At 37.9% G+C, this 23,323-nt stretch overlaps 4 protein-coding genes across 4 annotated transcripts; 3 read left to right on the top strand and 1 right to left on the bottom strand.

The window, feature by feature from the left end:
• Nucleotides 1–217: 217 nt before the first annotated feature.
• HO173_005027 (uncharacterized protein) lies at nt 218–1,887 on the top strand (the record flags this gene model as incomplete). The annotated part of the gene is made up of 4 exons (XM_037306945.1): nt 218–290; nt 360–379; nt 444–1,487; nt 1,546–1,887. The coding sequence occupies 4 exons, from the start codon at nt 218–220 to the stop codon at nt 1,885–1,887; spliced, it is 1,479 nt and encodes a 492-aa protein (XP_037166069.1).
• Nucleotides 1,888–2,362: 475 nt separating this feature from the next.
• Nucleotides 2,363–3,721, top strand: HO173_005026 (uncharacterized protein; the record flags this gene model as incomplete). Its single annotated transcript, XM_037306944.1, has 2 exons — nt 2,363–2,428; nt 2,522–3,721. The coding sequence occupies 2 exons, from the start codon at nt 2,363–2,365 to the stop codon at nt 3,719–3,721; spliced, it is 1,266 nt and encodes a 421-aa protein (XP_037166068.1).
• A 289-nt stretch (nt 3,722–4,010) lies between these two features.
• HO173_005025 (uncharacterized protein) lies at nt 4,011–4,453 on the bottom strand (the record flags this gene model as incomplete). Its single annotated transcript, XM_037306943.1, has 3 exons — nt 4,011–4,044; nt 4,106–4,220; nt 4,309–4,453. 3 exons carry the CDS (start codon nt 4,451–4,453, stop codon nt 4,011–4,013), a joined length of 294 nt encoding a protein of 97 aa, XP_037166067.1.
• Nucleotides 4,454–6,056: 1,603 nt separating this feature from the next.
• HO173_005024 (uncharacterized protein) lies at nt 6,057–6,815 on the top strand (the record flags this gene model as incomplete). The annotated part of the gene is made up of 1 exon (XM_037306942.1): nt 6,057–6,815. The coding sequence occupies one exon, from the start codon at nt 6,057–6,059 to the stop codon at nt 6,813–6,815; it is 759 nt and encodes a 252-aa protein (XP_037166066.1).
• Nucleotides 6,816–23,323: the final 16,508 nt, after the last annotated feature.

Below are 23,323 nucleotides of genomic sequence, written 5' to 3'. Positions count from 1 at the left end.
GCATTTCCGCTCCTCATAGGAATCTTCCCTGGATTTTTTTTTGGTGGGGTTCTGCAAGTCGCATTCCATTTTCTCCCCCCCCCCCCACCAAAAGAGAATCAAACTTAGCAAACTGACATTTACAAACATTCACATCTATCTATGCTACCAATTCTGTGCGCATTGATCGACTTGGTGTTCTTCCGTGACTGGAAAGACAATCAGTTGTAAGGGAGCAATGGCTCAGTCTCAGGAGCAAGCGCAGGAGAAGAAGCCGGGGAAGAATATGCTGTGGGGTGGGAGGTTTACTGGTTCGTCGACCTATCTACTCTAGGTGGTATGGATTTTCTGTAGGGGCAACCTGCTGATGAGGGGTTCAGGTGGGATGGATCCTCTTATGGTATATACTTCCTGTGCCATGTCTTCGGAGACACCTCCGCTAATCTCACCGCTGCGATTACCAGAACACATTCAATGCCTCCCTTCCCTACGACCGCATCCTCTATGCCCAAGATATAGCCGGCTCGATTGCGTTTGCCCGCGCCAATAAGAACCGGGGGATATTGACGAGCAGCGAATTCCAAAAGATAGAAGAGGGGTTTGAGAAGGTGAAGAAAGAGTGGGAAGATAACAGTTTCGAGGTTAGGGAGGCGGACGAGGATATACATACCGCCAATGAAAGAAGATTGTGTGAGATCATTGGCAATGAAGTTGGAGGGAAACTGCATACAGGCCGAAGTCGCAATGAGCAGATTGCGACAGATATGAGGTTGTGGTTGAGGGATGAGTTGAGGAAGATTGATCAATATCTAGTCGATCTGCTGCGCGTGATGACTAGTCGAGCGGAGATGGAGATTGAGCTTCTGATGCCAGGTTATACCCATCTTCAACGCGCACAACCGGTCCGATGGAGTCATTGGCTGCTCAGCTATGGCATGGCCTTCGCCGCAGACCTGCAGCGGTTGCGGGAGACGATTAAGAGGGTCAACAGGAGTCCGTTGGGCTGTGGAGCGCTGAGTGGAAATCCGTTTGGTATCGATAGGGAGGCTATGGCTAAGGAGCTTGGGTTCGAAGGACTGATGTGGAATTCCATGGCTGCGGTCGCTGATCGGGACTTTGCACTCGAATCTATACAATGGTCTTCGTTCCTAATGTCTCATGTGAGCAGGCTAGCAGAGGACCTGATCATCCACTCGACCGCCGAATTTGGGTATGTGAAACTGAGTGATGCATACTCAACGGGTTCGAGCCTGATGCCGCAAAAACACAATCCGGATTCTCTGGAGCTGTTGAGGGGCAAGAGTGGGAGGGTATTCGGCCAGGCGTGCGGGCTGCAGATGAGTATAAAGAGTACGCCGAGTACATACAATAAGGATTTGCAGGAGAGTGTGGAGCCGATGATTGATTGTGTGAAGACGGTGGGGATGAGTGTGCAGATCTTGACAGGGGTGGTCAGTACGATGAAATTGCAGAAGGAGAAGATGTGGGATGCGCTGTCGCCGGATATGGTGGGTTGACCCTTCTCATTCCTGCTGGGTCATGAGAATCTGCTGATCGAGGGCACAGCTTGCCATCGAACTTGCCGAGTTTCTCGTCCGGAAGGGAGTCCCATTCCGAGAAACGCATCATATTTCTGGCCGCATTGTCGCGCTGGCAGAAAGCGAGGGCGTACCGATGGATAAATTGTCTGTCCAACAAATACAGAGCGTCGACGATAGGTTTGATGACGATGTGAAAAATTGCTTCAATTATGAAAGGAGCGTTGAAATGAGATCTGCGAAAGGGGGAACAAGCAAGGCGTCGGTATTGGAGCAGATTGCCGTGCTGAAGGACTTGCTTGAGTCCAAGGATGCAAAGCTCGATGCTTGGGGCAAGCAATCAAAGGACGACGATGGAGATTTCTCATGAACTAGATAATGGTGAGGTATTGATGCATATGACATATGCCTGACGATATCTATGATGAAGGTGATGGTTGTTGTGGAACTTGACCATCTCTGTCCTCGAGGTTTCCGATCGAATTCAGGTCCAACGATGGAAATGTCGATAAGCGAAAGGTGATGGAGGCATTCTGAGATAAGTCTCTGCAAAGTCTCTGCACGTAAAGTGATAAGATCGGTACAGACTAGAAAACAAAAGACAGATCGATATGCAAAAGGTGAATTAGCTATGGCATTTGTGGTGGAACGTGACAACCCCACCAAACAAAAACAACCTACTCGATCGGCCCCCCACCAAGATTCGGAATTCACCGCATTGACATCACAGCGACACTCCGCCTTGCATAGGTATTTTCTTCTTGAAAAGTACTTTAAGCTGCTATTCTTCCATTACCTGGCAAGTCGGACTCCTTAATTACCTATCAATTCAACCACTGTACACCATGTCTCTTTCCAACAAGCTCGCTATCACCGACGTCGATCTCAAGGGGAAGAGAGTCCTCATAAGGGTATGTAAATTCGACTGCGACTGCTCTCGATCCGCGTTTCCTCAATCTCTCACTTCTCCTGCGTAATTAGACCCAGCTAACACTATCTTCCAGGTCGACTTCAACGTCCCGCTCGACTCCGAAAAGAACATCACCAACAACCAGCGCATCGTCGGCGCCCTTCCCACCATCAAATACGCTGGCGACCATGGCGCCAAGGCCATCATCCTCATGTCCCACCTCGGCCGCCCAGACGGTCACCCCAATCCGAAGTACTCGCTAAAACCTGTCGTTCCGGAGCTCGAGAAGTTACTCGGGAAGAAAGTTATCTTCACCGAGGACTGTGTGGGAAAGGAAGTCGAGGAGACAGTGGATAAAGCTAGTGATGGGGAGGTGATATTGTTGGAGAATCTGCGATTCCATGCGGAGGAGGAAGGGAGTAGTAAGGATAGCGAAGGAAAGAAGGTCAAGGCGGATAAGGGAGATGTGGACAAATTCCGCAAGGGACTGACGGCGCTGGGTGATGTCTACATCAATGACGCATTCGGTACAGCACACCGCGGTCACAGCTCTATGATTGGGGTAAAGCTGCCGCAGAAAGCCTCGGGATTTTTGATGAAGAAGGAATTGGACTATTTCGCCCAAGCGCTCGAGAAGCCCAAACGACCTTTCCTAGCCATACTTGGTGGTGCTAAGGTCTCGGATAAGATCCAGCTGATTGATAACCTGCTTTCGAAAGTGGACAGCTTGATCATCTGCGGTGGTATGGCGTTTACATTCAAGAAGACACTCGAGAATGTCAAGATCGGCAACAGCTTGTTTGACGAGGCCGGCAGCAAAACCGTGGGCGATCTGGTTAAGAAGGCAAAGAGGAATGGCGTTAAGCTGGTGCTACCCTGCGATTATGTGACAGCGGACAAGTTCGACAAGGATGCAAAGACCGGCTATGCAACCGACTCTGAGGGTGTCCCAGACGGCTGGATGGGGCTTGACTGCGGCGAAAAGAGTATTGAGCTCTTCAAGAAAACCATCGCTGAGGCCAAGACGACACTGTGGAATGGACCACCAGGTGTCTTTGAGATGGAACCGTTTGCGAATGGAACAAAGATGGTTATGGAAGCTGCGACGGAAGCAGTGAAAAAGGGAAATATCGTCATCGTTGGGGGTGGAGACACAGCGACTGTGGCGGCCAAGTATGGGGTTGAGGATAAGCTCAGTCATGTATCGACTGGGGGTGGAGCGAGTTTGGAGTTGCTTGAAGGCAAGGAGCTGCCGGGCGTCAGTACGCTGTCGGAGAAGCCGAGGGGTAAGTAGATGAGCTCCTATGGGGACGATCTTGCTGCAAGTGGCTCTGATGCGGAGAAGGGACCGGAATGAGGCTCTGAGATGGGAGGGGGAGGAAAATGACTGGACGACAATGGCTTATGATCTCCTCTTCTTGTAGATAGACCTCTCTTTAGCAAGCAAGCTTCAATAGATCCCATATAGCACCACAAAATCCATGCTCTGATCTCGACTTTTCGCATTGGCAGAGCCTCTGTCTTATCTGATCCGATCTATGCAACCCAAGCGCCATCAATGCCTCCGTGATTCCTCCCCAACTCTATTTCTGACCCTTGACCTTCGCCAACTCCTCCCTGCGCACATCGTCAGCACCCCAACCAGATTCCCAGACAGCGTCCAACCCAACGAACTCACTTCAACTGCTTCGAAAAGTCCTCACTCGTATCGTCATCGTCCCAGCTCTCCTCCCACAGATGCGTCGTCCCGCCCTCCTGCCCCGGCGGCACTTCGCTCTCTTCCGGAGCCCAATCTGCGGCAGGCGCACCCGTCAGCACAACACCGTCCCCTCCTCTCTCTCAACCTCTCTTGTACCGTGGGAAAAGAAAGAACGGGCGTACCGTCGACGGGGAAGTCCTCAAACTCGTCGTCCTCCTCCAGCGCCGCGGCGGGCTTTTGCTGGTCTTTGAGCGTGGTGGAGGTGTCGGTGGTGGTGGCGGTGGTTGCTTTGGCCGTGGGGCCGGAGCCGTCTGCTGCTGCTGACATGGTGGTGGGGGGAGGATAGGCTGGGGGTTTGGCGTAGATGAGAGATGGGGTAAGGAAGAATGATGGGGTTTGTTGCGCGCGCTTCAAATCGCAATTTGCCGGAGAATAGCCGAGGTAGAGTACCAAAAAGCACCTTGAGACAAGAAAAGTAAAAGTTACCAGAAAGTCTGTGTGTTCTTGCAGTCGGCGGCATAAACCTATGCCGCTGACTGTTTTGGTCGCAAGCAGGCCTTTACCAGCGAGCAAATCACGTCTACCTAACCATATGCCCCCAGAAACCCACTGTAGCCTATATACGTGGGTTGAGGACTTCGCCATGGGCTCTTCTCATCGTGTTGTCGTAATTCAACGGTACTCTCCATCCGAATAGGTGCTGTCCCCCATCTGAGAGTGTAATATTCCTTTACGTCTCATACCTTAACGTTCAATGATACAACAATTCTCACGATCTTTCAAGCATGTCCAGGAACCGAAGTCTCTTCGGCTCATGATATCTCATGCTATATATGAACTACATTGTGTGCGCAACTTTGGATCTTTCCCGATGTTTACTGCTGCGGGTTTTGCGCCCTGGGAACGTGGACAGGAGTCGAAGTATATGACGTAAACATACAGACCGAGGACATGGAGGATATAGAATCCCAAGAGGGCAAGCAGATCAGGCAGGGTCAGTGTTTCCATGATTCATGATTAGGAGATGAAGGGATAAAAAAACGCAGGGTTTAATTGAAAGATTGGTAGGCACGAAAGGATTCGCAAATGCGTTCGCTTTTTGATTGGACATTTGGTTGTTTTTCTTCCCCAAGCGAATGCTCAAACCATGCATCCTCTGCAACGGAATGAGGGCAATGGATGATGATATGCACGAAGACGTCAGACTAATGGTCAGAATAAGTTGAAGTCTTGGCATGACATCTATTTACCCACAGAAAGACAACGGCAATACTTATCTGGGAAGTCCTGCAACTTAGATTCTAGAACGGGAGAGGCAAGCTCTTCGTTTTATACACGACAAAGTTTTTTTTTTCTGTATTGCTTAGCCGTGAAATTAGTAACCTTCGTCCGTCTGCGGAACTGCCACTTGTTCTGAACATCAGCCTGACGTAGACGGCATGCGTACGAATCTCTTCCGTGTCCGATCGTTGCAGGGCTGCATATGCGTCTTTTCGGTCTTCATGGCGATTGGAACGCTCTGGGAGCACTGCCCGCGGTAGCTGCTGCAGCCACACTCTCTTGAAGATAACGGATGGGTTGATGTAAGAAAGGCAAGCCTGTATTGCGACAATTGAGAATGGGATAAGAAAGCTGTCAAGAAAATCTTGCTCGTGAGCCTTGGACAACTTTTGGGGGGGGCTGCTGTCATGTCTTCGAACCCGCTCGAAAAAAAGTCGAACACCCTCGCCTGGTATCGTCCCATTCCGTCGCTACATTAGCAAAATAAGGCGCCTATCAATATCTGGGAACCAATCAATCTACTTTACTCACCAAACAAGGCATCCGCGAGGCTGAGAATCAGCAACCTCGAAAATGCCAGGGGTTCATAATACAATTTCTGTTGATTCGGATCAATCAACGTTCCTTTCCCTGCATTTGTCGTCGCAATATGCAATCGCCTACGAAGGAAGAAATGACGCCTACCGAAGAATCTGTCAGTCGGGCTGGGACCCCACCGAACGTTGCCGAAGAGAGAGACCTGTGGCTCCAGGCGCTAGAGACCGAAGACTTCGCTAAACTGCTGCTTAGGGCGGGAGTGCTATGTAAGTACTTTTCCTTCGTTTACCTCTATGCTCCTAATAGATGCAGCCGGACCCCCACTGAATCTCTGAGCGTCAAGAGGTCTTCAGCAGCCGAAGAGACTCCCCTCATTGGACTCCAACCTCAATGCTCGCGCGATGCACCAAGTGAGAACGCTCCGACTCCGGCCGAGATGAAAGAAGGATTCGCAAAAGCTCGATTCGCAACGCTAAGGCTCTTACGACCTTGGTTTCCCAAAGCAGACCCAGAACATGAACGGGCGAAAAAATTTAGGACCTGGCATTCGAGAAGAGATATTGTTATGCAAACTTGCTCCGTAACCTCGGTAGTGATCTTCCTAATTAACCTTTTGTGTACGGTTGTGTTCAAGTCGAAATGGGGAGCTAATAGCGATATCAATACTCTCTACCAAGGTGATTGTTCCAAGACGGAGAAGATTAGTACGGATCTTCACGTGGTAATCAACCTGCTCAGTGCCCTCTTACTCGGCGCCTCAGACCTGTGTATGCAACTTCTGGCGGCGCCTACACCCTCGGAAATTGAAAGAGCACACAAAAAATATTTGGGTGCCGAGCTTTCGAAACCTCAGACACATCGGTCGGGATAGATTGGTCATTTGTGCTATTCTAGGGGTATCCTCTGTCCCTCTTCATCTTCTGTAAGTGACATGAGGAAACTCCATGATCTATACACAACACTTATCGCCGGTGAGTACAGATACAATTCAGCGGTGTTTCCAACCTTGGTCAGCGATAGCTACAACTGGATAGTCGTGACGCCAGATTACTTAAACAACGCCCCTTGGGATCTCAGTGCAACAAATAGAACTCTAGAAGAAAGAGGCAGTGAGCAAGTCTTGGGTCTTGTGAGCGATAGGGGCTTGCCAGTAATGCAGCCATTAGCAGCCTCAACTAATCAAGCTTCCTGGCCGACCTCTGGGGATATCGTAAACATGCAAAATGCTGCGCATAACGGCACGAGCCTGACAAGACTAAGCCCGCTTGATGGTTTAAAACAGTACTCGACTCCGTTTGGAGATCGTTCAGACATTGTTTTGATCGTCCTAGACACCAATAATACGAACAATGCCAACAATTCCGTGCTAGCTTGTGGGAGACAGGGCGCTATTGAGCTCGGTGTGCATAAGGGTAACCATCCTGGCGAGTGGATGTGCAGACAGTCAAACACTTTCAGCTGCAAAAAGCTCGCAGCGCACGGGTACGAGAGCGAAGACCAAGAGATTTCGGCCATCTCCCACTGGAACGTGGTAGGCTACGAGATAGATTACTGCATGGCCTCATATCGTCCCACGGGTAAGCGCCGTGGTGTGGTCTATTCCCATCGAATCATGATTGATAAGCGAACTGCCTGTTCGATGTGTGGGTACCCACGGTGTCTGATCAGAATCCAGTTGTTTGCTGCGGCAATTTCTGCAAATGTTTGTCCATAATTTACACGGCTATCCGCTACTCCAAGCACTCTGACCCACCCCTTTCGATCCTTGGAGATGCGTTAGCATCGTTCCTGGAAAGACCGGATGTCCACACCCAAGGCATGAGTATTGTATCGTACAGGGATTTTCGAGTAGATTGCAACGTTGCGTGGAAACGGCCAGTGCCCAGGGAATGGCGCCCTTCAAGACGGCGTTGGGCCTCGGCCGCAAACCGGCGAAGATGGTACTCAGCCCTGGTGATGTGAGTGGCAATGTTGACGAGACTGCCATCTATACTGAACAAGCTCGGCAGAAACGCTCTGATCTTTTTGGTAGCCGTTATCTTACTACACTTCGGTATCCAGGTTTCCGGTTCAGTGGTGGCGTTGGTAAGTCAAGACGCAAAGGGCGTGGGACATTGCTCCTCTACCACTGCGAGGGATGTTGCGGCGCCGGTTGTTGGGTGTTTGTATGGCCGAAACGAGGGAATGTCAAAGGGCGGCTTGATTGCTTACCGTTTTCTACCGAGATCTTCTTCCTCGCACTTGCAAAACCTCGCACTCCTGTCAGACTTCATAATGGTGACCGTCGCGAGAGAATGTAGCAAAAGTCATGCACAGAGAGAAGTCCAATTCACCATAGGTGCAAGCTGTCTTTCTTTTCATTTGCGCAAATTTCTGTGGGTATTGATTGAAACAACCCGACTTCTACTGTCAAAGGATCTTAAAAGAAAGGATTAGACAACAAAAAGAGGAAGAAAAACAATAGCACCAATTTCCTCGCAGATAAAATAACCATTTTTGGGCAAAATCTGCGAGAAGTGTCATTCTTTTCTGGCACTGGGCCTGAATTGTACGACTTCTCGCTTCTTCTTGCAGGTAAAATGAGAGGGTTCTTACCAAAATATTGTGACAATTGTTATCATTTTCTGGCAATTGTAGGACTTTTGCAATCTCGTTAAAAGCCTTCGCTCTCGATGCACGACTTTTGCTCGATCCTCTTACTCTGAACATGCCAATATTCCACATCACCTGTGGGCCGTGTCCACTCTCTTGGACAGGCGTCCACATGCAGAGCTCCGTATACTTCCCAAACAAAGCCACCACTTCCCCTTCCATCCGCCACCCGAAGTGCTCATAGATCGGTGCTCCTTCAGGTCAGGCTTTGATATGGGCTTCTAACCCATCTTCGTCGGCCTGCGCTAAACCCCATCAAATCAACTGGCTCGCCGCTCACTTGCCTTGGTGTTCTGGTAGGGTAGCGAGCATCTCTAAACACTGACCGTACTTTGGTCGTGTCACCCAGCGGCTACGGTATGTTGAGATATATTTTACAGTAATGACCTCTCTCTGTCATGATCTTCTTCCTCTGTTTCGCCAGAGCCCCGAAGAATTGACTGAACGGATTCTTCTCGCTCCCTTCTGGCCCCTCAGGTAGAGCATCCGGGCCGCCCCCTCCCATTGTTGCTGCGTCGGCTCCGCTGTAGGAAGCCACTGTCCACTAGGCAAAGGCAATGATTTTGCCGTTGTCTGTGATCGTGACGAAGCGAGCGGTGTCGTCGGAACGTGTGGCTTTGCCGTTGCTGGCTTCCCACCAGGCGCGCACGCTGGGGGTCCGTGGAAAGCAGGCGAGAAGACTACATGCGAACGAAGACTTTGAAGTAACAAGGATTTGCATGGCAGAGGACCTGTCTACTTACATTGGTTAGTCATCAACTTGCAGACGTGTGGTATCATGCGACTAGCTATTGCAGCGCACGTGATGATGCTCTTGAGTAAGAGAGCGCACACAATATCTCATATTGTCCCAAATACCTAGTCAATTTAAAGGCCGTATGAGATGATGCTATTGGATATGAACAGTGCTGCGGGAGTAGCTATATAAAATAATCATCCTGTCAGTCACAGTGTATACCATACATTGGATGTCACGGGCCGAAGAGACTTTTGATCTCTTTCGCTTCCTGGAGCTAGTCCTAGGTCGCAAGAATTGTGGGTCACTGAACCTTCGAGCATGAGACGCTAAAGAAAAAAAAAAATCATTAGGAAAACTAATGAACAAAAAGGAATATCGTAGAGATGGGTCGAGAAATGGGGTCTGGTTGACGGAGAAGTTGGACCTCTCATAATCAACGACAAAGTATACTTCTAAAGAAATGTACGGCCAAGAGCGAATTGCGTGGCACGACGTATGGAGAAGTAATGGTCCTGAGGCACAAAGTAGGCCAAGAACTAGCCCTGTGGGTTGGCTAGGAAGTAAAAAGTAGCAATCGAGGTAAGCCTTGTCGTCGGAATCGAAGTGTCGTCTTGATGTAGCCGACACTGTAGCAATACAGTGTACAGAGATCGCCGCATCTGATGGAATTTAGTCCAATTGCTGGCACTGCTCTCCCAATAGAAGAAGACTGGATATATTGTACCTAAGGGTGCTTGAGAGCCCTGCAATTCGCGGTTTGCCGGAGAATTAGCGTAAGAAGACTGGAAATAAATATTTTTTTTTTTCCTTTTTTTTTTTTTTTTTTTTTTTTAAAAATTTTTTATTTTTTTTTTTTTTTTTTTTCCCCCTTTTTTTTTTTTTTTAATTGGGGGTTTTTTTTTTTTTTTTTTTTTTTTTTTTTTTTTTTTTTTTTTTTTTTTTTTTTATTTAATTTTTATATTTTTTTTTTTTTTTTTTTTTTTTTTTTAAATTTTTTGGGGTTTTTTTTTTTAATCCCCCCAAAGTTTTTAAAACCCCTAATTTGATTGTTTGTAAATCCTTCAAAATCGTTCTGAAAGACGTGTCGAAAGGTCTCAAAATGACGCCGCATCTACGTTCTAAGGCAGGTGAGAGGCTGCGGCATCGCCCTTGTGTATGAATGTACCTGTCACGAGGGATCACGGTGTCACTATAGATAGCAAGGTTCCGCTCCCATCGATACGCCGTCGATATACTGGAACAGGCATCCGCAGCTACGGCTTCAGGTCGCCAATGGGATTTAGAGTTGGGCACGCTGGCGTACAGAGGGATCCTTTCTGAATGGTAGTATCGCGTCCGAAGCAAGGGCTGGCGATATGGCTATTATACGCCTAAGTCAGAGACAAAATACTAGGAAAAGCGTGTATACCCACTAGCTTCGGTATCACGAATATCCAACTGAGGTAGCAGACGACAGTGGCTATTGCAAGAGTGGCAAGTACGTTCTCTACAATTTTCTATGAATAACGCTAACAAAAAGTCGGAGGCGGAGCTGAATCAGCTTTGCCAAGCATTCTTATTTAATTTGCAATTCATAAAAAACGTTACAATTCATGGCATCGAGAACATCGCACACACTTATCAGCTGCCTTTGAACTCTTAAAGGAATATCGCCATAACGTCTAACAACAAGATCTTTATAGTAAATATATTAAACTTTTTCTATATTTTAATGTAATTCTAATTCGAAGTTCTTGAAAAGCGTTATATATTAAATATTTATAGATACTCTATTAAGAGCTAGAATAGAGTAATTAATAGAAATTTAAGATAAAAGATATAAGATTTAGAGGTGAAATATAGAGTAGATTAAATTAAGTATCTTGAATATAGGATATTTATCCTTAAACTACGTATTAATAACTTTTATAGAAGATCTAGAAGGAGTTAATAGATACCTTAGTATGCGATTTTCTCGACGCTAAGAATTATAGAGTTTTCTGCATTTATAAATTGCAAATTAAATAAGAATACTTGGCAAAGCTGATTTAGCTCCGCCTCCGACTTTTTATTAGCTTACCTTAGTTTCTTAGAATATATTAAGATCGCTAAGCTCTTTCGAGTTAGCTCGCCTCGCTAAGTCTCTTCGAGTTAGCGCTTTCTACTTACTACGAAATTTAAAGAAAGTACGTCTAAGGGTAAATTCTAATCTTATATATAGATTCGACTTATTTCTAATAAAATATAAGAAATCTCGTATAATTTCGCATTTTTAACTTAAATACGAATTTTAATTACGTATTTTAAATATATTAAAATATATTAATAAATTAACGCGTGTCGTCGAGCATTTGTAAATTATAATATATATTACGAGCGTACTCTTAATATACTACTTAGCCCTATAACTAGCGAGCCTTAACGAAGATATTCTCTATTATATTATATCTCCTTTCCACATATATAATTCGATAGTCTTATTATTCTAGTTCTATCTTACTTATACTAGTATCGTATCTATACTAGTTCTAATATTATAATAAAGCTTCTTTATATACCCCTTAGCGAAGAGAACTAACGAATCTTTTTTACTTTCTACTTAAAGTAAGCGACTGAGCCTAATAAAGAAAACGCTGAATATTTCTATTATATAGAAACTCTATCACACATTTAAATCATCAGATATCTACATTATTCGAAGAATCTATATTATTCGAAATAATCTACATTATTAACGATAGTCTAATTTATTAAAAAACAAGTTCCCTATATCGAATATAAGAAATTCTTCTTCGCTTTATTTCTTACATAAAGTCTATCACCGGCTAAGAGACTTTCGACGGACTTTCTATTATTTAAAAGAATATTATTTAAAGTACTTATAGTCTTAACGGCGACTTAATCGATTAAGAAACGAAAGGAATAACACTATTTCGAGCGTTACAGTCAAATTTCGACTCTCAATACAGAGATCTACCACCTTCCTCGACTCGCATACGCCTTCACAGTACCGGAGTTCCAGAGATCTCTCTATCCCACTCGACAAAGACACTATTCGATATTATAATAAACCTTCACAGGGAAGCTTAGCCAAAATCGCCATTTTTACGCCTATCTTCTCCGCTTTATTCTTATCTATATTTAAAACATTATAAATTCTTTAAATCCACCTATATTATTACTAACATATCTCGCTCCGTATCGTTAATTATCTATATACGACGATTCTATCTACTATAAAGTAGTAGAAGTTAATAAGAAAGACGAATATTATATAAAAATTTATAACGCTATTACCGAAGGTAAGGATAAGTTTTAAGAGATTACTCTTAATAAGTACTTCGTATAAGACGAGGTACTTTATCGTAAGAATCGTTTTTATAAATTATAAATTAAATAAGAATACTTAATAAAACTAATTTAGCTCTACCTCCGACTTTTTGTTAGCGTCATTTATAGAAAATTGTAGAGAATATACTTATTACTCTTATAAAGGTTATAGAGAAGATAGAGGATTTTAATTAATATTACGTAGTATTTCATTATAACTACTCTATTATCTCCATAGTCAAATACTTTAAATCTCGTTTAAATGTCTTAATTTCGCCGTCAAATATGTAGCCTGCAGTGCTCTGCTTAAAATACTTCATCGCAAATCTATCACAGCCATTAACATCGATTGTATACTTCAGAAATCCTTCAAAATCGTTCTGAAAGACGTGTCGAAAGGTCTTAAAATAACGCCGCATCCACGCCTTAAGGACGCTGAATGTCAATTCGATGGGATTGTAGTCAGGCGAATACGGAGGGAGGATTCGAGTAAGAGTTGGGCACGCTGGCGTATAGAGGGATCCTTTCTGAATGGTGATATCGCGTCCGAAGCAAGGGCTGGCGATATGACTATTACACGCCTAAGTCAGAGATAAAATATTAAAAAAAGCGTATATACTCACTAGCTTCGATATTATAAATGTCTAACTAAGATAGTAGATAATAGTAGCTATTATAAGAGTAGTAAGTATATTCTTTATAATTTTCTATAAATGACGCTAACAAAAAGTCGAAGGCGGAGCTAAATCAGCTTTGTTAAGCATTCTTATTTAATTTGCAATTCATAATTATAGATATTCGATGACATATATATCGATGTTATTCGAGAGATATATAATTAATCGTTCTACGGCTATCCCGAGGTAGTATATATCTATAAACTACTTAAAAGGGAATACTACTAGCGAGAAATAAGGACGATAGTAGCCACCTACATTCAGAATTACTATACCTATCAGAGAACTAAGGCACCTCGCGATCGGGAACATAATTTACTTCAATCTATACCAAATCCACCTACATCAACACCAAAATACGTCCCTCCGCATCGCCGATCACCTACATACCTTAGACACCCTTACCTCACATACGACGACCTACATAGAAGATACTCACCTCCCAACTCGCCGTCACTCCATATACCACAGGTGCAGCGCTCTCTATCTGCTGAGGACCTTTATCAGCGATATCGTGAGACATCAAGTCATCTGGAGGAGACACAAGGCCAAAATCCGCCTGGCATCCCAGCCTCTTCTCCTTCGCAGGAGATACCAGGACAACAAGGAGAGACACAGGCCCAAAACTCGCCTGGCATCTCTGCTCCGCCTCCGCCTTCATCCCCACCACCACCCACTCCACGAGATTTTAAAGCACTTAGAGCAAATCGACAACCACAAATCAGACAGCCACTCAGCCCAAGGCTACCAGATCCACCTGTCTTCACGGGCACTAATTCAATACCATTTGATAACTAGAAAATAAGAATCCAGGACAAGCTTACCCACAATAGTGATCATTTCTCTATTAATACTTTCAAAATTGTCTACGTTATAGCGAGACTTGAAGGAGAGACTAGTTAGTATATATCTATCAGATAACGTTATAGCTTCTACTCTTTAGTTAATAATCTTCTCGACTACTTAAGTAATATATACGAAATATTATTATTTATTATTAAAGATATATATCGTTAAGTCTATTATATAATAAAGAAATAATATAATTAATTATTTCTTAAGTTCTATAGATAATTTATAAAGTATTCTAAATATAAGATTAAGCGTTTAATAGACGGCGATAAATATATAATATTCGAATTAATTAGTAAGTTAGGGTTTTCTAAAAGAGTTAGAGATCTTATATATAAAGGGAATTAAACTTAGCTACGGCTAAAGACGTTTTTTATATAATTAAATCTCGAAAATTAAGAGAAAGCTTAGAAACTTATTAATAAGAAGTTAAAGGTATTTATTAAATAATATATTAAGATAAGACTTAAAGATGTAATAAAATCTCGTAATAAATATACTATTATTTCTCGTTCTAATTTAGAGAAATATAGGCGATAAATATATTTATATGAACGTATTAGATCTACGACTAGGTTATATAGATATATTAAATCTATAAACGATATAATTATAAGAACGTAGTAGGCGAATATAGTTAAGACTAGTATACGGCTCGGTAATATTTCGAATATCGTATTTCTACGCGAATTGAAATCGTTTAATATTAGAATAGCCTCTTTTCACATTTATAAATCGATTTCTTAGACCTATATTACTTAATAATAATCTTATATTAAGTCTATTAAGTAAGCTCCCCTTATTAAAAAATATCTAAGTATCTTTTAAAGCTATAATACGTTATTTATAGACCTTACTATCGTCGTTAATAGTCTTTATCGATATCGTCTATATAATATCCTATAGAGAAACTTACTTAATATTAAATTAAAGTTCTTAGCGTCTACGGCTCGATTCGATTCGAGAGTTCTTAATTAATTACGTCGTATTATTTTATATATATTTTATCCGCTTAAATATAGATTCGGAAATTATTACTATTCGCCTCTATATTAATAATTATTACTTACTTATTCTTTTATCGATTTCCTTTAAATTAGACTTTTTATACTCGCTATATCTCTAATTAGCGATAAGATTAATAAGAAATTTATATAAAGTCTATTATTACTACTATCGCCGCTAGAGAGAAATATTATATTAAAAGTCTCGAATACTAAAAGTTCTTTATTTTTATAGATTTTCAGCGAGTATAATATATATATATACGATAAAATTATTTAGTTCTTTCGAAGGTCTATAGCAAGCAGACTAAATAAAAGAAGGACTTAGAGAATCTTACTTATACGTAGATAAGATATAGCTATATCTTTAGAATCTTAATTCTCTTTAATTAAGAACTATATAGACTATAAATATTTAAAGATATAAGATAAGTAATAGATCTATATCTTCGATCTATTAGCTATAGAGATTATGGCTCTTTAAGAGAGAAGAGTAATATTACGAGCGTATTCTTAATATACTATTTAGCTCTATAGCTAGCGAGCCTTAACGAAGGTATCCTCTATTATATTATATCTTCTTTCTATATATATAATTCGATAGTCTTATTATTCTAATTCTATCTCATCTATATTAGAATCGATATAGATATAATATTAATATAGATATATTAAATAAGATAACTAGATATTAAATAGCTATATAGATAGAAGACATTAGATAGTAATAGATAACTCTATTAAGATACGCTAGACTCTAATAGATTATAGGGCTAGATGATATATTAAGAAAGATATAGAGTACGATTATAATACTATCCTCTTTCTCTTATAGAATTATACTTTTATAATTAATAAGCGAAAGAGTAATAAAACTAGTATATATACACGCTCGCTTGAAAATTGATGAAATAATAAAGAACTTTTAATATTCGAGATCTCTAATACTACGGTCTTTCTTAGCAACAGCACGGGTAGCGAGAGCTTATATCTTGGCCTTCGCGTTAATATTATCGCTAGCTAGAGATATAGCGAGTATAAGAGTTCTAGTCTGAAAGAAATCGATGTGGCAATAGGCGAGTAGTAAATATGAGTATTTTGATAAGTAATAGCGATTTCTAAGTTAATATCCCAGCGTAAAGGATATTAATAAAATAATGCGAGTTGATTAGTCGAGAGGTTCTGAACCGAATCGAGCCGTAGGCGCTAAACCTTAATTTAGCATCAAATTAGTTTGGCGTGGGCTTCTCCGTAATAAGCTATCTGGTCGACATCGATTATGCCCAGCGATAGCGACAGTGAGATTCGCGTGTAACCTGGTATGATCCCGGAATATGTTAAGGGTTGTATTAATAAGGGGAGACGGCCTGATGGGTCTGAAATGCGGCTATTGTAGAGCAATATAGGCCTGAGAAATCGGATTGCGAATACGAAGAAAATGAAGTCGTTATGAAATATCGGACGATTTCAATTCGTTTAAAAAACGCGATATCTAAGGTATTGCCGGGCTTAGTAGACTACTTATGGGTATCGCTTATGGAAATCGTTAATCATATCTTAATAATTTTCAAATTCGCTACTATTCGAGTTATACTATTTAAGGTCCTTATCGAGACTCTCTTATTTTACCCGGTACTTAAGACGGTCGTTAATGAATTTGAAGGCGATAATCTCCTTCACTATTTATTTAATTTGGCCTTCGATAGTAATATACTTCGGTAAAGAATTAATCTATCTAGATAAGGGGTTTATCGATATAAGGCTTAAGAGATTAAGGTGAAATATATTATGAATCTTTATACTTATTAAGAGCTTTAAGCGATACGAGGTTTCTATAAGACCTATTACTTTAAATAAGTTATATCTCTTATTATTTAATTTTCGAGACGGTCGATCTAAGGTAATATTCTTGCTGCTAAGAAAGATTATATTATCTACTTTAAAACTAATCTTCTAGTATCGCTTATTAACCTAGGTTATTATAGCCTTTTAAGCGCGATCTATATTATTTCGAATATAATTAAGAACTTACTATATATACTTAATAATATCTTTTACTCGAGTAGTATTAAGGTACTTACGAGTGATATTATAGTCGATAGTATTTAAGCTGAAACTTATTCGAGAGTAGAAGCTCTTATTCGCAAAGAATAATAGAATATCCATCGCTGCGGAAGTAATATTATTATTAGTAAACTTAGTAATAAATAACTATTTAGACTAATCGTTCTATATATAGTTATAATATATTCGAAGGTAGCGTTCTATATCCTAATTAGCCCGTTTAGTTTATTTATTAATTTTAAGATAGAAGGCTGTCGATAGCTTAGCTTTAATCCCGAGTCGTTTATAAAAGACTTTCTATATTATCGATATGAATTAAGAGCCTCTATTCGAAATTATTAACGTCGATAGATCGTGTAAGCGGAAGACCTTCTTGAGTAATATATTAACCGTCTTTTCGGCTATGGTTTCTTTATCTATATTAGAGTACGCGACGTAGTATCGTTTCTTGATAAGTCGATTTATCGCTATCTAGATAGCGTTATATCTATCGGATATAGATAGACTTATTACAAAGTCTATCGAGATATTCTATTATTACTTTTAAGAAATTAGTAGAGGTTATAGTAGACTATATTCTTAATCGCGAGAGATCTTAGATCTATAATAGGCGTAGTAGTTTCGAATATAGATAGTAATAATAGCTTTTATATCTTACTAATAGTATTCTCGCTTAAGTAACTTATAGATATAGACTATATCGAAATATTTATATAAGAGCTAATTGTATACTTCGCGAATAATATCGATATATAGACCTTCTAGTATTCATAAGCGATTCTTATAATAGAGTACTCCGTTCTCTATAAAGCACTTATTAAGTATAACTTCGCGGAGTTTATTCTTATCTTTCATAATTACCTTACGAATTTCATTATAAAACTTATTAATCTTATTTTCCTAGACTATTCTATAGAAGATAAGATCGTTAATAGTATAAATCTTAATATTTCTATTATTAAGTTTTAAGCGGTTAGATATAAGTATCGTCTAATATTACTACTTTAAGCGTTTGTTCTCTAGACTATTTAACTTAAAATTGGCTATATATATAAGTATATCGACCTTAACGTTCTAAGGCCCTAGGCGATAGATGATTTTAATATTAAATTCGGATAGTATATCTAAATAGCGGGCCTAGCGACGACTTAGATTCCTTTTTTTAGTAAAGTATATTAAGTCTTTATAATTCGTGAAGATCTTAATAGAAATATCGATGTATTTTAACTTAGAATATTAATGTTCTAAATAGCGAATAATAACTAGTAACTCTTTATCGTAGATTTAATAGTTATACTTAGCTAAGGTAAGATTTTTATTATAGAAAGCTATTGAATATAAGACTTCGTTGTTATTATACTAAGATAGAATATTATTATTAATATAATTAGAGGAGTTCGTTTTAAGTATAGTATTCTTCGATTTATCGAAATAGTATAGAACTAAAACTCTCGTAATAGCTATCTTTAGTAAATGAAAGGCTTTCTAATAAGTTGATAATTAATCGAATATTGCTTTTTTAATTGTAAGTTTTACTATTAGTTTTACGATCTTCGAGAAGTCTCTTATAAATTAATAGTAGAAGTTATAAAAGCTAATAAAGGTTTATATCTCCTTTAAATTAATAAGAATAGATTATTTAATAATAGCTTGAATTTTAATAGAGTTTATTTATAGGTTATTAATCGAAATAAGAAGACCTAAAAATTTCGTCTTTTAAATATAAAATTCGCATTTAAGAATATCTATCTATAATCCGACCTCTTATAGCTTCTAAAGAATCTTTCAGATATATATAATATATTTCTTTCTTAATCGACTATAAATAAGAATATCGTTAAGATAGACTTAATAGAAGTCGTTTAGATATTCGAATAGAATATTATTTATATACTGCTAATAGATGACTAGGCTATTAATTAGATTAAAGAAAAGTATCTAATACTTATATACGTCGAGAAAGATAATAAAGGTAGTGAAATTCTTACTATTAGGATATATACGTAATTTGTTAAATATAGCTATAATATCTAATCGAGTAAGATATTTATAGCCCTGAATTCTCGCGAGAATCTTATCTATTAATAGAATTAAATATCGATTTCTCTTAGTAATAGTATTTAGTCTTTAATAGTTTATATAAAAGCGTAGACCCTCGTTTAATTTCTCGGTAAATAGGATAGAGAATATAAACGAAGCATGACTAGGTATTATAAAACCCTTTTTTAGATACTTATTTAAATACTTTTTAATTTATTTTAACTTATATTCTAATATAGAATAGATTTGACTCTTCGATAGTCCGGCGGTATCGGCCTTTATGAATTCTAGTTTATGATTATAAGAGTGGTGTGATAATAGTTCGTCCGTCTTTGTTCTATCGAAAATATTTAAATAGTCGTAATACTTTATAGAGAGTTTTCGTTTAATATCTTTAGGGCTAACGGTTTCGATAGCGCTGATTTAAATAGAGCAATTCGATTTATAGTATCTCTTATACTTCTTTTCTAAGTTATAAGAATATAGCTTATTAATCGATACGCGAGAACTACGTAATTTCTTCTAAAGAGGTAACTCTTTTAATAGCGAGTTGTAGATCTCGTTTATAATAAGGATAAATAGATAATTTCTCTTATTACGCGCTAATTGATAGTATAATATAGTATTAATTTCGGCGATATTAATAAATTATAGGTCTATATCTTATTTTTATCTTATATCTCGAGGAGTAAATATTAATCTCTTTTTATTAATTAGTTCGCTAGGAACGTTCGAGTCGATAGTAGAGTTCGAGTCGTCGTTATATGTGGATTAAGAAGAAGGTTCTTTCTTTAAGATAGCCTGTGGGGTAGAGAGTTTTAGTTTTAGATTTAATAAGATAGCGAGATCCTCTATTATTGAGGTCTCGTTATCGTTATAATTATAGCGATCTAGTATAAAAAGAATCTTATCTTTTATTATATCGAAGAGCACTCTATACTTATTTATTTATGATTTTTCTAGAATTATATTATATATAAGGGGGCGATGAGCATAGAATACGTTCCCTCTTAATGGTTATTTACTATTATTATTAGAAGTAAATAGTAAATAATAAGCTTCTTTGCGATTCGGCTATTATAATTCTTTAAAGGTTTAGATTTCGATAATAGAATCGATTTTAATAGTAATTCTTTATAAACTCTATAAATTAGGGATTTATTAATGATTATATATATTCTAGTATATTTACTATCGATAAGGGCGTTTTAAAGTAAGTATTTCCGTCTCTATAACGATAGTATTACTTATATTCTAAAAGAACGGCGTATTAAAGAATTATTAGAAGTATCCAATAGGCATATATTATAAGTTTCCCTTACCGTGACTTTAATAGAGGTTATTTATTTTCTAAATTCTTAGAGACTTTATAAGCGTCGGCTAGTAGATTTATCTTATATTCGTTATCGATAATAAATTCGTGAATTTCTATCTCTCGTAAGGCCTTCTTATTAGCGTTAGTCTATCTCTATACTAGATAGTCGCGTTTTATATAACCTATCTTTCTATAATTAAAATATATTAAGTTTCTCGAATTTATATCGATCGTCGCCTTCGGTATACTCTAAAAGATATTTAGAATATAAATACTCGATTTAATAGCGAAAGATATATGATCCTCAATTATAGCGGTAATTATCTTTCTTATCTAAGTTACGATAATTTTAAGAGTTATTTTATTAACGGCTTAAGTTAGACGTAGTTTATAGTCTACGCGCTATAAGTTATTATTATTTATAAGATATTTCTTAATATTCCTTAGAGGCATAGACTTATAATTAGAAAGGGCTATAAAAATAAAGTAAAGTCGAGTATATGTTTATAGCTTAATATTTAAATTATCTCTTAGGTGGGTTTCGTTATAATTAAGTATAGAATCGAGTCTAATAAGTTCTATATAGAATCTATTAAAGGGCTGAATTATCTATTAAAGAAAATTATATTCGCGTCTTATCTTCTTATAACGATCTATTTCTTTATAAATCTTAGCTAGCTAGTTTATAATCTCGCTAACTAATGTATAGAGATTTATAATACCTCTATATCTTCTATTTAGAATATAAGAGATCGCTTTCCTATCTATACGTGATAGAAGATAGGTAATTTGAGACGTCTCGATAAGATAGTGATTCTTATTATTTAATAACTTTTCCTTTATTTTAACTAACTAATCCTCTTATACGAAGTTCTTACTATTAATAAAGAAGAGAGAATTTAATAGTTTAATAGACTTCTCTTTTCTATAAGTAAGGTATGAAACTTAAACGGGCTTTATTGGGGTTAACGCTTATATCTTAGAGGTGGTTTATAAATTCTTAAGTATATCTAATCGTATTATCATTAGCTATTATCGAAGCTTTCTATTCTATTCTTATAGCTTCTCGACTTTGATATTAACTTACTTTAAGCGTTATTAGATCTTATCTTATTAATTTACTATCTTATTCTTCTTAGCCTTAAGATTAGTATATTATTTAGCTATATCTTAAAACTAATCTCGTTAATAGCGGAGATCGTAAAGTATAATAAGAAATTAATTAGGCTTCTTATCGGCCTAATTACGTAGTTAATCGACGCTAATAATCTATTATAGATTCGTAATAATCGCGATATTCTTCGCTATATTATTAGATAGTAAGAACTATTATCGATTAAATATCTAAGTAAGAAGATTGCTAACTCGATTTATCTTACTTAATTATATATTAGAAATAATGGTTTTAAAATGAAGATAAGAGAGTTACGTTATTTCTCTCGATTCTTTAATATTATAGATACTAAGCGAAGGAGAGAAAAGAAAAAACTTCTTATAATATCTTTTGTGAGGCTTTACTACAAATTCGAAAAATGGTATTATATTTTACGGGGACTTTTTTCCCTAGTTTATAAATTATTTAAACTGTTATGAAAATTATAGATAGTCTAAATATCGTTCTTTTAAATACTTTTACTTCGCTTAGAGAGTTAGTTATATAATTATTAAGTTAAGTAATAATTTCTTTAAATTTACTAGTCGTATAAATAAACTAGTTTAGTAATTACTTTATCTCTCTAACTAATTATAAGATCGTTACGCTATCTTAATAAATACTCTTTATAACGTATTATCTATATAGTAGATTTATCTAGAAATATAATAGCTTAACTTAATATCTTGCTAAAGCCTCTACTAATAGATTTCTTAAATTCGTCTATTAATTTAAATATAGTAAGTAGAGTAATCTAGTTATAGTATTAGAATCGATATAGATATAATATTAATATAGGTATATTGAATAAGATAACTAGATATCGAATAGCTATATAGATAGAAGGTATTAGATAGTAGTAGATAACTCTATTAAGATACGCTAGACCTTAATAGACTATAGGGCTAGATGATATATTAAGAGAGATATAGAATACGATCGTAATAATCTATACTAGTATCGTATCTATACTAGTTCTAATAATATATATATATATATATATAAATATATATACGCGTGCGCACACATAAGTAAATTATTAACTTTTCTCTATTCTTCTTCGTTACTCTCTATTTTTCTCTATTCTTCTTAATTTATTCTTCTTTATTTCTTTTAAAAAAACTTACGCGCATTACGGTGATTTAGCATTTTTTAATATTCTTAATATATAAATTTCTTAATATTCTTAGTATTTTGAAGTTAAATTAATCTCGAGTATTAGCGTATTATAATTTACTTAATTATTTACGTTAAATACGTACTTCGAAGACTTATATATACGTATAGATCTTCTAATAAAAGAAATCTCGAGCTAATCGATTATAATTATTATTATATAATACTTAAAGTTTAATATAGATTCTATAAATTTTTTAAATGTCTATATTAACGTCGCTGGATTCTTAAGAGATAATCTTAAAAAATAGCATATTTAATAGAGAAGATATGAAACTATTATCTCGTATTAAGAAATAAATTATTATAATAGAAAATTAAATTATAATTATATCGCGTAAGTAGATATTAATACTTAAAAAATATAACTTAAAAATTTATATAAGGCGTACGCGAAA

This window comes from Letharia columbiana (assembly GCF_014066305.1).
Source record: "Letharia columbiana isolate WasteWater2 chromosome Unknown Sc0000013_s0, whole genome shotgun sequence".
NCBI lineage: Eukaryota > Fungi > Ascomycota > Lecanoromycetes > Lecanorales > Parmeliaceae > Letharia > Letharia columbiana.
This window is presented reverse-complemented; position numbering and strand designations above follow the sequence as displayed.